This window comes from Larimichthys crocea, chromosome XV (genome assembly GCF_000972845.2).
Source record: "Larimichthys crocea isolate SSNF chromosome XV, L_crocea_2.0, whole genome shotgun sequence".
NCBI lineage: Eukaryota > Metazoa > Chordata > Actinopteri > Sciaenidae > Larimichthys > Larimichthys crocea.
In genome coordinates this window covers 23,178,937-23,194,926 of record NC_040025.1, presented here as the reverse complement: position 1 = coordinate 23,194,926, position 15,990 = coordinate 23,178,937, and the positions used below count along the sequence as shown (strand labels likewise).

At 38.5% G+C, this 15,990-nt stretch overlaps 1 protein-coding gene across 1 annotated transcript in view; it reads right to left on the bottom strand.

Annotated features, from left to right (window-relative positions):
- cacna1db (calcium channel, voltage-dependent, L type, alpha 1D subunit, b) overlaps positions 1-15,990 on the bottom strand; it is a 41,342-nt gene that overhangs the window by 2,753 nt on the left and 22,599 nt on the right. Inside the window, exons 28-42 of the mRNA XM_027288435.1 lie at positions 15,615-15,698; positions 12,636-12,677; positions 11,790-11,918; positions 11,158-11,223; positions 10,911-11,002; positions 10,663-10,822; positions 10,452-10,579; positions 10,102-10,198; positions 9,876-9,978; positions 8,412-8,513; positions 4,545-4,681; positions 3,569-3,685; positions 3,011-3,462; positions 504-530; positions 100-240 (exon numbers count right to left, since the gene is read on the bottom strand). Coding sequence (XP_027144236.1) covers positions 100-240; positions 504-530; positions 3,011-3,462; positions 3,569-3,685; positions 4,545-4,681; positions 8,412-8,513; positions 9,876-9,978; positions 10,102-10,198; positions 10,452-10,579; positions 10,663-10,822; positions 10,911-11,002; positions 11,158-11,223; positions 11,790-11,918; positions 12,636-12,677; positions 15,615-15,698 — 1,877 coding nt within the window. The remainder of the gene's footprint in view (positions 1-99; positions 241-503; positions 531-3,010; positions 3,463-3,568; positions 3,686-4,544; positions 4,682-8,411; positions 8,514-9,875; positions 9,979-10,101; positions 10,199-10,451; positions 10,580-10,662; positions 10,823-10,910; positions 11,003-11,157; positions 11,224-11,789; positions 11,919-12,635; positions 12,678-15,614; positions 15,699-15,990) is intronic.

Sequence of the window (15,990 nt, the reverse complement as noted above, 5' to 3'; positions counted from 1 at the left end):
GCTGTGATGCACCAAATTGCTCATTTTAGATAATATTAGCTGCCATTTAAAGAGAAAATTAACAAGAAATGGCAGCAATCCAAGTGAAGCTGTCAGTACCTGTCTCTTGTGAGCATGATATCATCTTCATGAAATTCCTCCCCGCTGTAGTACTCTCCTGAGCCTCGCTCGTCATCGCTGTCCCTGCCACCTGGCTCCTCTCTGCAAATGGTGGGATAGAATCCACCGCCGCTTTCTGACCTAGCATCAAAATGATCCAATGAGTCAAGTATTGATCAGTGCAAAACTGACAATTATACAACTCCATAGTGAACAATTATTTCAAGGTGCTGTTTGTTATTTTCTGCATTTTCTGCAGATTCATTTCCCCACAATGCTCATTTATCACATGTATGGAAACAAGGCAACAAGTGGACTCTTTTTCTTTGTAAACAAGAAGCCACCAAGAATGTCGATCATATATTCATATGGTGAACTGAAGCTCTGTGACATCATGGACATACCTAATGTAGGCCTCATAGTAGCGTGTCCTGCTCCAGGGATAGGGAGGGATCAGCCAGGTAGACAGGAGTATTTACAACAGGACAGCAGGGAAGGAAGGGGAAGAGGGGGAAGCATATAGTGATAAAAAAAAAACAGACACACACACACATCAAAAACGCTTACAAAATTCTTTGAACAGGCAGGAAAAGTTATCAACAAATGGTTTCTTTGGAAATGTGGTCCCTGTGACTATTTATTCTGTAGAAAGCAGTTCCAGTGAAAACTGTTGACATTAAGGTCTGTGTGTGATTCAGAGAAACGAAATGAAAAGAAAGATTTTGTTAATAATTAAGGAATCATTTCATTATTTAAAGCACAATGAATCAAAATTTAATTAATTGAATGAATTGCAGACAGTTATCAATGTCTAGAAATCTCAGCACATAAAGTAGAAACAATTCCAAAAAATATATTTTTTTGTATTTTGGGTCAAGTGGCTTTATATATATTATTACTGTTCCAAGGCATATGGGGTGATCAGTCACCTAACAAGATAGCATTGACTGAGAACAAACATTAACTGCAAACTGTTTTTGTTTTTTGTTTTTACCTGTATATGTACTATAATAAATGGAATAAAACATGAGTACATGTAAGACTCAGTCTAAATATGGGCACGCACTTATTAGTCATTAGGGGGGGGGCATTAGGTGATACTGTACTTTAAGACAAAAGCATCATGCATCATGCATTAGTCACTAATAGAAAAGCTGAAGCATCACTAGCTACAATCTGATAAATAATAACGTTCTTTGAGACAAAATACAATGAAGGCTTTTGCAATCAGCTATGTAAGCAGAGATGCATCCATCTGAGTAAATATGTACACCCACGTGGGGTGAACAACGTCTGAGTCATGGTGGTTAGTTTCCGTACTGGTTCCTCACTGTTTTGGTTTCTTGTGTCCTCCCACATCTGTTGAAAGTGGTGTCAGCAACACCGGCCCACCAGTGGGCGGGATGACTTTACAAAGTGTAAAAAATTATGTTAAAGAAAACTTCGACTGGTGTACTACTACTTCCTGATTATACAACAAGTTTGTTGCAGTTGATAACTCCACCATCTCCACATTATCACATCCTGAAAATATGAGATGTAAACAAACTTTTATAAAGGAATACATCTGAATTTCAAATTTGAGCTTTTTTTAATAAATATTTTGTTAGACCGCCTTATTAATGCAGGTGTGTACCTCGTTAATGCAGATGTGTACCTCGTTAATGCAAGGCGTTTATAATTAAAGCACACCCTCTCATGTGATATTGCTTAAATAGAGCATCTCCCAGTAATTACAGCCCAAAATAATCAAGCGTCCCAGGCTCAGGCTTTCTCTATTGTATCTTCCAGAGGTGAATTACAACTACCAAATCTTGAGCTCAAATGAGAGCAGGGAGGTTTAAATTTTGAGAGAAACCATCCCAACCAATCAGCTTGGGTTTTAATAGAATCCCATCTAATTAACATTTAAATCTTTATATATACTCTGCAGACAAGCTGAAACTAATCAAAAAGACTAAAAACCCTTTCCTCAAAAGTACTCTGATGGTTTGGCACAACTGTCTTGCCTATCTGGGAGAAATGACTAAATGATCTCAGTTTTCCCCGTTTTTTGGTAATTATGATTTCCATCCTGGTAAAGCAGACTCAGACTTTAAAATCTAGGTCTCTCGGGGAATAGCTAAGGTAGATGACCTCATACTGTGTCATGTCATGGTTGAGGGAATTACTTTTTACTTAGCTTTAGAAAAGAAAAGTTACATAACAAAAAATAGGCTTGACAAGTTTTGGAAAATATGGAGCATTTTCTACAATTTCTACAATAAATAATTGCTGTATATGATAAGTGGGAGTGTATACTTGGTGTATAGATTCAGGTCTGTGGATACTATACTACTACTTTTGATCTTTAGTGCCTTTTTGTTTTATGTAATGTGCCTTGTTGTATTGTTGTTGTTTGTTAAATTAACAACGTTTCAATAAATACATGTTTAAAAAAAAACAATAGCTTCAGCTTTTATATAATATAGAGATAGAATATATATATTGAATTATCACCCAGCCGTAGAGTCCAGTATATCCCTTTGCTCATCTCAAACGCTTTTACTTTGTTTCTTTACTCATTGAAATCATCAGTAAAATTCTGTTATTGTCATAAAGCACACTTTTTTGATCAAAGCAAAACAATATTCTCATTTAAATTTTATATATCAAGGCTGTTTATTTTATATATTTTGTTGCCATGTGGATAATAAATACCTGGTATAAAAATGATTATGTCTCTGGCTCTGCTGTAGCAATTTCAATCATTTTCCGTCCACCATGACTCCAATGTGACAGGAGTGCAATGCTAAATTAGTTGGGTGTGTTTTAAACTTTGCCAGCCCCATGCTGGTTACCTGCATAATATAGAAAATGCTTCTGTTAAGTAAATTTTTTGGACTTTCAGGTCTGGTTTCAGGCCACTGACCTTGTGGAGTGTGACTTCCAGAGCTTGTCGTGTACTCCTTTTCTGTATGTGGACACTGATGATCCATTTTTGGTGGAAGATGGACGGTCTCGACTTAAACACTTCTGCTGCCTCCCATTGGTCATGGAGAGATGTGAGGGCACGTTGGCATTGTTGAGGTTGGCATTGGAGGGTATTGGCGAATGATGGCAAGTGGGAATACAGTGAGAATAATTATACGGATGATGAGTGTGATAATGATGATTATACTGGATGGGTGAAGAGTTCATCTCTGTCTCTCCTTCTCTGTCATCGTCGCTGGCTCTCCTGCCTGTTTGGGTGGGTTCAATTGAGGCACTGCAGGATGAGGGCAGGATCTGTAGTGGCCGTTGGGTGACAGTAGTCGGATGGTAGTATCCTTGTTGATCTGTGTTGACATGGTTGACATGGTTTCCAAAAAGGCCACCATTGCGCTACAGAGAGACACCATATCAGACAGAAATAATTATTCAGAGAACAGAGTATTTTATATACTGTATGTCTTAAACATGTCCAAAGAGGATCTTGAAGGACATTTACCCTGTAGATTTCCTCTTCTTCCTCTCCATTTGGGTCTACTAGCCCCTCCTGTTGCAGGTCACATGATATGGCTCGACGGATCTCTGGTCCAATGTCATGCAGCGTGCGCAGACCGGCCTGCAAAGACATTTTCTGTTAATACCAAACCTGCCAGCCGTCACAGGTTTTTTATCTACATTTGTATCTAATTCTAATGTTAAGAAAATACTGAAGGTTGATGTTGGCCCAAGCTTCAGTTTTTTCAGGTATGAACATGTCTGGTCGAGCTCCACTGACTCATTTGTGAAATGCGGGTCCAAAGTTATGAAGCTGAATGCACTTCAAACTTTGACATGTTGGTGTACGTGCATGATAATTCTTGAGGTTGACAATGGGACTGTCCTGTATCCGTGTGCAATGTTTCAAAACTTTTCACCATAGCGTTCTAGGGGCTGCCATAGACTTCAAATGCAGCGGAAAGATATCAATAATAATAACACAATGGTTGCCTTTGCAGCTTTGTTGCTAGGCACCCAATAAGAAAAGCTACAAACACAGCTTTGCGGCTACGCTCCCAATGAAGGGAGTCCTGAGAAAATATTTGTATGATCAAAATCCTCTGGTGGTTGATTGATGATAATCAGCTAACTTTATGTGATGTGCTTATTAAAATCTACATGTGAGCCAGTGCTTCTCAAATTGTAGGTATGATTCTGATTCTGCTGAGCTTAATTTCACTAAGACTAAACTTGTATCCTTTTTCATTCAGTGCTTCCCCTGTCATTGTGAAAGATTGTGGAGTGGGGGCTTGGAACTTTTTAACTTGACTGTTGTTTTTCGGAGACAGAGTGGCACCTGTATTAAAGCTTCAACAACACAGATGATTATCTCTTGACTGACTCTTTATTCGTATGGACCTTTAAAATCAGTGCACTTGTGGAATGAATGAATGTGATTGTATTCACATGAACACAAGCATGAGACATATGTTACTCACCTGTAGAGCCATTGTAGTGTTTAGTCTCTCCCATGAGCGCCTCCCCACAAGACCTTGCTCTTTGCGCCTCTTGAACTTCCTGAAGTAGTCCTGTATCAGGAAGGTGGCATAGAACTTCCCCACTGTTACCTCGTCATCTGAGTGAACAGACCAGACACACCAAAGCCTCCCAGATCAACACCAAAATACCAAAACGCCTCAAGATTGAAAATTTGTCTGTATCCATATTGCCTCAACGCATATCCTATAGCCACTATGATGTCACCATCTAGAAGATCAGAAACATGTCTTGTCAGAAAAGTCAGCGTAACAAAACAAAAAAAGTCCATTAACAGTAAAACATCACACTGATGAAGTGCCATTGCAGCAGAATGTTGATGGAAAAGACAATATCTACTACTATCTACAAGGAAACAAAACACTTCTGTAACTTCTGCTCATGTAATACCATAAATCATCACTGTCCAGCATTATAACAAATGGCCAATCAAGGAAAGACCATTTTGACAGACAGTCAGCACACACACTACTGTATCAGCACCATCTAATATGGATCTAATACTGTAATTTTCCACTGCATTGTATCATGACAAAGGTGCAGCTAATGTTTATACATAACTGATGACAAATGAAAACTATAATCAAAGTGTTAAATGTTATTCTAAAGGTCACTGAGAATTCTTCAGAATCTGGCAATGACATTCACATGCAAACACTCAAACCTATGCAGCAGGTTTTAACCTGACAAAAGATAACATCTATGCCAGCAACTGGCATCTTGCTTCATCTCTGAAAATGTATGTAGGTGGTTATGAAACTGCTCTCACACATAGACATACATACAGAACATATACACAATTGCCTCTTCAGTTTATATTACAGTAATTCATAACATATGCAACATAAAAATATGTTATAGTAGTAGTAGTAGTAATATGTTATTACCACACATACTAGTGCTGTGTTATAGCACCACAGAGGTCAGAGACAGAGCACGTGCAAAAAGAAAAAAAAAAGAAAAATAGCGAGCTTTCAAAAAGCAGCAAAGGTCAGATCTATAGCTCCTCTTTTGCGGACGAACACACAAATTACATTTAGCCATACAGGAAGCTGTTACTATGCACACTATCTGCCATGCAGGGAAGCTGATCAAGTGTGGGTCTGATTCACTTAGATAAGTGGTTGCTAAAGCAAACAAGGGACAGAGACGGAAGAACAACAAAAAGCTGTATCACAGTGTGTAGGAAATCTGGGTCACCGCCTCTCATTTGCCTGTTGGAGCTTGAGGGGAATCAAGTGAAGATGACAAATAAGTCAGTGAGAAGAACGGCTTTAAGATGGAGGAATCATATCATCAAACACTAAAATAACTAGAGCCTGATCAGATGATGTTCCACCTTAAAGCAACTGACACATTTTTCTACATCACCGGACACAGCTAGAGAGAAACTATGAAAGGCTCTGTTTAGAAAAAAAAACCTGTCAAGGTCGTAAAAACTTTTTTTTTGTCTAAATCAGAACCACCTTTCACATAACATGCAAAAGATTGATGGAACGATTTTTTTTATAATGCATCAACCTGGTGTGGTCAGACAGCAAGCTCTCTTTCTAAGCAGAGCCTTGTGACTTTTTTCAGAGGTAACAGTAGTTACATGCCACCAGACTAAAACAGAACTGCCCCAGATAGCTCAGGGCGGCAGAAAGAGAAGAGAAGAAAGCCAGCGACTGACTGAGCACTCTACTGAAAGCATGGGAAGCTGTGGAAGAGAAAGACTTGGCAGAAAAGATAAAAACAAACAAAAAAACAAGAAGCAGGGTTAGCAAACTAATGCACATAAAGACATGCAGCTGGATTAATTTTTACAACACAGCATAGAAGGACATAGGTGGAAAAAGTACATGGACACAATTAGAGGAAACTATACATAATACTAGATACAATAATTCATAATATTGCATAATGTGACAACACAATCCACGGTAGCTATCACAAAGTTATGACATTTGGAAAAGCTTTGCGTGACTAAACACACTGAGACCAAACCGTACTGAGGGCTCTGCAGGTTTCTTTCTTGTTTCTTGTTAAGTCTTAACTGGTATGGACAAGCTGAATAAATAACAGCAAATGACAGTCGAATCCATTATGCTTGGCTGTTATAATACTATTACAGTGTTGTAATACTTTAAACAGTTTGCTCCCACGAACATGGAGTTCATATTTACACATTGTAAACATTGTAGCACATTGTTATCTCAGCTAGGCTTTCATTTCAATAGACGTACCGCTTGGCCGTTGGTAATATGCAAATAAAGTTGTTCATAAAGAATGTCCAAAGTTCACCTTATGATTGAGGTACGTGCATATTCAAATTTCAAAAATTACTGGAAAGGTTTCTGTTGTCTGTTGTTTCATAGAAATGCATTAGCATATCATTTTGTGGTATACACTCTCTATGTGACAAAGAGGGAGAGCTAGAGGAAGAGAGAAAGTAGAACCAGAGATAGAAAGATAAACGATTTTGAAGGATGAGAAAACAGTTTAACCGTGACTGCCAGACAGCGATAAGGAGAGTTCCTGTGTACTGAAGAAAAAGTACTGTTCCTGTCTGTCTTTTTTTGTTAAATGTGGTCACCAAGTAGGCCTCGCTATTTCAGAAAAGAAAAACAGGACGCTGAATGGATTAACCCTTAACACCTGTAAATTACAGTGATACACCTCCCAAAATGTACCACTGTAGACTTGAAAGGTGACTTTTAAAGTTTGTAGCTTATTTGAATTTGTTGTCAGCGTGGATTCATGGTTTCAGTAGATTCCAGTGGTAACTTTGCTTCTTATTGAAAAAATAAAAAGGTGTTTTTTTTTTTACAAACTAGTAGTGAAGAGTAGACATTTTGACAGCAGCAAAAGCACAGGAGTAAATGATAAAAGTAATGATGGCTGAACTCCATTTAGCTGTCAGTTTGTCTCACTGTCATGGCTTATCAGGACACATCAATGGAACGGAGCTATTGTTAAAGTTAGCAGTTATTATTAGTTAAAACATTAGGACACACTAAATATGGCTAAACTTTAAGAGCACCTTATTTAGCTAAATGTCTGTGAAAAGATCACTGTTTGGATGAAAGTCACTGAGCATATGGATGGAGAGCAGAGGCATGCAGTACACCCAGGAGTAGGTTAATAGGTGTTGATTTGACTTCTGAATTTGTCAGTAGTGACATTAACTCAACATGACCCTAACCTTGTTTCTGTGTGGAATTAAATAATGAACAATTAACAGCCAGATTTCAAGCTTATGGTGAGTGCTTGATACCCAAAAGATGTATTTTGGGTGGAGTATCACTCCCTCTTTGAAACCAGAAGAGTAAATGACACCAAAACGTATTTGAAATTAAGTATGGTGAGATTCCTTATTGATGTATATAGTGGCAAAATAAATGTGTACATAAGTCAGCCAAGGAAAATATAAATGCAATTGACCTGGACCTTTTTTTAATTCAATAGAAAAATATGTTTGCATTCAAATGCTTGTCTATAGTCTACATCCTTCTTACTTCTAATCTACACGGATGTAAAATGATTATTTTTAGCGTGACCTCTATCCTCAATGCAAATCTGCACTTTCAAATGTAAATTAGTGTTACATATTATTTTGACCATTGTGAGCCTGGCGGCAGCTGGCTGTTCGTGCGAGTGGGTTTCCAATATAAGCCTTCGGAAAATACAAATAAGCAACAGCGTGTATTCAAATCAATCAAGAGAAAGACTTGTTCAGAGGAAGAGAGGGACATAGTTAGGTTAATGTTTGAATTGTAAATGATTACGGTTTATGTCCACGTGTGCCTGTGTGTGTAATGAACACTGACCGCCCGCAGGGGGAACCACTTGGTCCAGCAGTTTCATACTGGTCCTCTTCCAGATCTTCTTGATCACAGCTCGAAGCTCTTCGTTGGCTTGCTCCAGGTTACCTTGGAAATAGCAGAAAAGGTGGAAGATATACATATGTGTACAGTTTCTTTGGCTAAAAGCATGCAGTGACTGATGACTATATGAGAGTAATAAATGTTACCTGGCTGGTATTATAGTTATAGTAGTATAGTTGTATTGATTACTGAAAATGTCCTTGCCTATAATGACAAACTAATATTATGGAATCAGGTAAATTGAGCAGAAAAGTAAATGATCTGAATTCATCATGCTGTTTTGAATTGTCTGAAATGTACTCTTGATGCTGTGTTATATGTATTAAATATAAAAAGTCCTGTTGGACATGTAGTAGACTCCGAACAGAGAATACTTATTGAACATCGATATCTCCCTCTTGTGGCAAAATGTTGAATTAGCATAATGTGCTTCCCGACCACAAGGAATTCAACAGAATGACATTTTTAAAACAGCATGACGGGACACTGATTGAAAGCATACTGCTGACAGCAGGATTTGTAATAATGTAATGCCCTCAGGAGGAATGTTTTAACTGATGTCCTGGTGTATTTGGTTTCTTTTTATTCCTCTATCAAAAATATTTGGCCTCTGACAAAGTCAAGGTTTTTACTTTTATAGCTTATAACATATCTACACATAAAGCCTTTCAGCAGGTTGTTATGAGTCGTCCACCTGTGCCTCTTATGGAATATATATGCTTGTATTTTAATTAATAGCGTTGTCCACACAGGCCACATAACAGCTTGCATTCCACTCATGCTATACACTAGTAAAATGAACCAGACAAAAATATGCTTCAAGTCGTTTTTTTACATGCATAACTAACTGATTATGTGTTGGGCTCTGAGCGCTGCCAAAATATGAGTGATCTACACTAATTACTGTGTTTGAACGCAGCCTGTGTAGCTGCTGTTGCCGTTCCACTAACATGCTGATCACACTACACCTCCTGTTTTGACATGGTGTTGCATCAAAACCTTTACTTGATTTTTCATATATTCACAGCCCAAATATAACCTCATAACATCAATACTACAGCAAAATCAATCAACATGTCAATAAACAAATAAACAAACGATGTACCGGCCTGCTTTGCCACAACACATTTACAACATTGACCCCCAAAGGAACAGTGCAGAAAAAAACTGTCCCATGGCTGAAGGTACTGAAGGTACTCACCCCTCATACAGGGCTTGTTTGCCAATGTGTTAAAGTCTCTCTGCTTGTGACTTCATCATGACTCCACTGAGTCATCATGGATCATAGATGAGTAACTGACCAAATATCAAACACTGTAGTTGTTTCTCTGGGCTGTGCTCCGCAACCATACCAATACGCTACCACAAATGTTGCAGATATCTGATGGCTTGAAGGTGCAGACTCACCATCAGTCTTAATCTTGAGAGCAGTGCGGACCAAAGCAAACAAGGTGGCATTAAACATGACAGTCCCGTCACTGTTCAGGGGCATGTTCATTGCCACCAGACGCTGCAACAGAATTAAACGTACAGATTCAAAAGGATGCATCAAATGTTAAATTTGCATGAAAGCAATGCATTTTAACATTCACCACAACCGTGATCATGTATTTCTCTGTGAAACCTTACCCACCTTACAGGCCACCCTGTGAGGGCAGAGCTTGCCAAAACCAAGTGGAGGCTGGATCCTCCTCAGCAGAGTCACCACATCAAGGTGTTTTATCCTGCCCCTGACAACAGCATTCAGATAAAACTGAGTATGTCATGGATACTATGTGCACGTTTTATATTGTCTATGGTTCTGATAGACAGTAACAGATAATAAGTAGGTTCACTTCAGAGAGCCGTCAAGGGTATTAAGGTTATAAACAATCACCATTGCATGTGCTATGACACAAATATTTCTTGGCAGTATTAAACAGTATATAGGATGCATAAGTCTTTTGTTGATAGTTCTCCTCAAAATGTGTCCTGAGCACTTACTTGGCTTCAGGGTCGTATTCGGACCAGATCCTTTTAAACTCATCCAGGTGATGAGGCCCAAGAATGGACCAATCACGGGTGAGATAGTCAAAGTTATCCATGATGACAGCTACAAATAGGTTGATGATCTGAAACCAGGACATGCATTTCTCATGTTGTATTTTCTTGTAACATTACTGACACTGAACACAGTGAACTGTTTGAAAATTACCAGGAAAGCACAGAGCATATAGAAGCTGATGAAGTAGATAATAGCAAAGCCGCTGCCACAGGTTCTCTCCTCTCCGGGGTTGTAATCCGACTCTGAATCACACAGTTTCCCTGGAAGACAGGCCAGCATGATCTCCTGCCAGGCCTCACCTGTGGCACACCTAGAAGACCAAATAAACAACATTAACACAGGAGCAGAATGAGAGACTTCTAATGGCTTGTAACCAACAATTTGAGCCACACAAACACCTGAAAAGCATTAGGACGGCTTGAGGAAAGGTTTGAAAGTTGTTGTTGCGGTTAATTTGGGTTCCATCCACCATGGCTATTTTTCCAAACACCTAAAAGCAAACAAGAAGAGAAGAGAAGTCAGAATCAATAAGCCAGCTTTCAAATTCTGGAAAAGACTAAACTTAAAATATGATTATGAGGCAACACAAGACGTTTAACAGGTCCCATTTTATTCTGGTTTTGATTTTCAAGGAGACCATATTACCTGCATTCCAATTACAGCATAGATGAAGAATAGCATGGCTATCAGGAGTGCAACATAGGGAAGAGCCTGGGTGGGAAAACAGAGAAGTGTAACTCGTTACTTAACATTGAAACACTCACTCAGATCTAGCCTGACCTGTTTCTTTAGTTCTACTTATATGGAGTTAACCTGGCTACACTGTGTCTGCCAATTGAATAGGAGCACTTACATTGCAAGAATGTAACATGATACTACTATATGATGATACATACTCCTGTAACATGAATGATTCTCACTGTGATAACCTTTCACAGTTTTGAAATACTGTGCCATTGGATTATAAACTGCCTGGTGCCGTGGATGCCTTCAGACTTTTCAAGATGGATTTTGTGTTTCATCTTCCCATCAGTACCAATCTACTTTTTTAGTGGAGTGCTGTTTTCACAAGTCTTATATCTTGTTATCTATATTATAAACAAACTATCCAGCAACCAGTTTTGTAAGGTTACACCTTCCACTCTGCAACTAATCAGTCAGGTGTAATCTCTTATCTCAATAGTCCTGTAACTATATCTGTAATAATATAATATTATAGATCAAAGAAATATTACAGATCAAAGAAAGGTGTTTATTGGCAGATGTTACAATCTCACCTGGAAGGACTTGATGAAGGTCCACAGCAGAGTCCTGATGCCCTCCCCCCTGCTCAGCAGTTTGACCAATCGCATCACTCTGAACAGGCGGAAGAATGTGATTGAGATGCGAGCACTGTCCTCCGTGTTCTGAAGTGTAGAGTGAGGAGAAAGTGTAACAATCCAACACAGTGATACATATTTGTACTACTCATTCATTCATGCAGTCAGACATACATGAGTGATACACTGTATACATAAGTGATCTTTCTGGTACAATCAATGTGCATGCAGGGTAACCATGTCTTAAAACCATGTCATAAACAGACCTGGAGGACTGACAGATACAGTACTGTATGTACATTTAACTCTGAATGACTGATTCAAAACAGGCAACAGACAGAATCAGTAGTCCAAAGACAAACAAACTAAAAGACAAACTGACTTTTTACACCTGGCACAAACAACAATATGGATCTTTTACTGACTTTTAACAAGAAATGTAAACTCAAAAACAGAGCACTGACAATACAATCTGATTGCAAACTACATGTATATTGAAATGAAGAAATGATACGGAACACCAAACAAGGTTATCTGTCAATCTGTGTCATGCCATGCACCCAGACAAGATCTCAACAAGCTGGAGTTTCTCATTAAACTGGAGCCAAGTGCAACAAACATGGATTCAGAACAAACATTGAGAGTTCAATCACGAACAGTCACTTGAGTGAGATAAGTGAGACCAAAAGCATCAGTAAGTAAGTGAGCGACAGAACGACAACAAAAAGATCTTGATGCTTTGACTTTTGGATGATCACAGAATGGTGAGGGGCTTCAATAAAAAAAGGAGGGGCTTCTTCTTACCCCTGGCTCCACTATCACCTTGACGACAGGAATGGCTGCCGACTTAAAACCAAAAGCCTAAGGTTAATCTGAGTTACACAAACCAGCTGTACAGCACCAAACCATTCATAAGTCAATGCTGCTGCGACCATCACATATCATCGTTGCCTTTAATTTATTCAACATGTAATTTATGGAAGAATTATCCTATCTTTATTCACGGGCGTAGATTTTCAGTTTGAGAGCATAATTTCTCTTTCTTGTGCTCAGATTTATTCTTCCCGTGCTCTCACATTTTGTGCTCGCACTCAGATTTCTGCTGCATTCTTTCAAAATGTGAGCTTGGACTAAAAAATCTCATGCTTGTGCTCACATTTAGAGAGTGATCTACAAATGTTCCTTGATTTGCACATGTGTTTTGCTATCCACAAAAACAAATTTCTAATTCGTAACTTGTATTTTGGTTTTTACGAATATACGTGTATTTGTAAATATATTTCCCATTTGTAAAAACAAAAAAGCCATTTGTAAAACTGAAAATTCTGTTTGTGAAGCGTGATTCTGCATTTGTGGATCACCATTCACACACACACATCTCTTTCCTCAGTTACGTATTTCTGAGACATTCCTGCCGAGATCCGCACAGATCCACAAACAAATATTCGGGATTTACAAATGGCCGCCTTCCTCACCACTAGGTGGCAGTGTTGTTCCCTGTGTACACTGAACGTTATATTTATTCAGCTTTCTGGATGTAAAAACAACATTTCAAGATATATCTGGCATTATTTGAGGACATTTCTAGCGACGCCTCAAGCTGAGGGGATGTGCTTGTTCTGAGTGCGAGCACATTAGATTTGAGAGCGCAGACTTTAGATCTGAGCATGCAGACTTTAGATTTGAGCACGCACAGGACATATTTGAGTGTGAGCAAAAAGTTTGTGTCCAAAAAGAAGAAATGTGAGCACAAGCATGTGATTTTTGAGTCCAAGCACACATTTTGAAAGAAAGTAGCAGAAATCTGAATGCGAGCACAAAATTTGAGCAGGAGGAGAATAAATCTGAGCACGAGAAGAAGAAATCATGCTCTCAAACTGAAAATCTACACTCTTGAATAAAAATAGGATAATTCTTCCATAGTAATTACATGAAAAAACAAAACAATCGGAAGCGCCTTGACTTTAAAAAGCACAACAACACAGCATTTATACCACAAACAAGAACATCATCATCATTAAGCATTAAGCCTGTCATGCAAAAGCTTTACCACATATTCTCAGCAGTAACACCAAACATGAGATGTAAGCATTAAATGCTGAAGAAAGAGTTCTCATTTATCAAAATACTATATATAGTTTAACTCCTGGGTTCCTAAATTGAGAGTCCCAACCCTCACTAAGGGTCACCAGTTCATGGTGGGGGATCACAAGGCCTTCTTGATTTTAAGGGGTGTAAGAAAGGTTCAGATATTATTTGAGATATAAATATCATAGGATGAGGGCACGGTGAAGACCTGAACTGAAACTTTATCCACATAGCTTGTACTCATTGCTAAACAGTCTCGTACTGCATTAGAAAAGTACGCAGTTAATTTGACAAAGTGAACCATCAGATCCTCCTCTCCACTCTTGAAGTATTTAGTGCCTTAGGCTCTGGATTCTCCTGACAAGAGGAGTTCCACACAGCTCCGTCCTAGGCCCACCCATACAATAACATAGCTTCTGTATGTGTCATTCCCTCCATCTACTTCACATTACTCTTTGCCTGGCTGACATCTTGAAGTGAATGTGACAGCACCACATAAAGCTCAATCTGAGCAGGACTGAGCTTATGTTCAAGCAGGGGAAAGGGACCAATCACTGAGACCTGTTCATCACCATTGACAGCACCGTGGTGGTGCCAACTCAGCAAGTAACATGGGAGTGACTCTGGATGACAAACTTGGCAAACAGTGCAGCAGTAGCCAACTGTCCTTTACAATACTGCTGCTTGCCTGGTATTCAACCTTTTCCACACCACTAACTTTCTCCTTTCCCTACACTGGGTCTCTGTTGCTGCTTAGATCCAGCCTTTAAAAATAGTGATGGCAAGTGCTCCGTCCTACCTTTACGCCATGGACAAACCCTACACACTGACCCAACCATTGCACTTTGCTTTGCTCTGTAAGTCATAAAGCATCTGCCAAATGAAAGTATTGTAGCAGAGCACACTAAAGAAGACACTCAAAACAAAGAAATGCAGATTAAACTGACACTTTGACTGAAACTTAGGTACCATGTTTACTGTGATGGTTTATCAAGCTTGGGGAAGTTTTAAGTATTTTTTTTTTGGTCGTTTATAAAAAATATGAAAACAACAAATACAACTAAATATCTAATATCTCCAGGAGGCAAACAAAGATTTTATTTAAATGAAAAGAAGAAATTAGATGATGGCTGACATTAAAAATAATCATCATCTTTACTTAAAACATTTTCTAAAACAAGAGGCAATAAAATAAACAAGCATCTTCATATGGACAAGCCAGCAGTAAGGATGTGGCCTTGAATTTGCAGTACAACAAATTCAAAGAAGTTACAAGCAAAATAATTTATCACAAAATGATCACATCCAAGATGTTTAAATGATAACTGAGCTGCACTCAAACACAACCATTTAGAAGCTTTGCTTTATAAAATAATTGTAAAAACAAATCAATCCAAATCAATAATGGTATTGTAATTTGTCAGCACCATTAAATATTTTAACACGTGTAAGTCTCTCTCACCTTTTTTTATGGGGAGGTTCTCAACAAAGAGCAGTCAAACTCAAACATACCTTCAAAAGCTAGTGTCAATGAAGCAACATCATTGCAATTTTACCATATCATGAAACTGTGTTTTATGCTGGGTTCCTTTAGTTGTTTAGTTTGAGAAGAACATTAAAAGTAAAGTGAGCTTGAAATACAACCCTGGAGCAAGGCCCTCTGGCTTGGAGCATGTGTGATAAATGACTACTTACATTGATTTCAGTGATGGCAATGTCAACCACGCTACCCACAACAATTAAGGCATCAAACGTGTTCCATGCATCAGCAAAATAGTTCTGCAAGCACAAGTAGCAAAGACACACAGAAAAGAAGAGAGAGACAACAGAGCAAGAAAGAAAAGGAAGAGGTAAAAAAAGAATTATGAAAGATAGAAAGAGAAGAACATTAAAAAGTTGTGATTTGATAACAGAGGCTGAAAGTCAAATCCTTCCTGCCACTGAGTATGTAGGAGTATTAACCTGTTTGATTTAGAAATAATTATTATGAATTCACTGTCTGTCATTAATCTTTCATTTTGAAAGTCATGTTTTAGGCTTATTTGTGTAGTGGTAGGCTGAAAGAAATGGC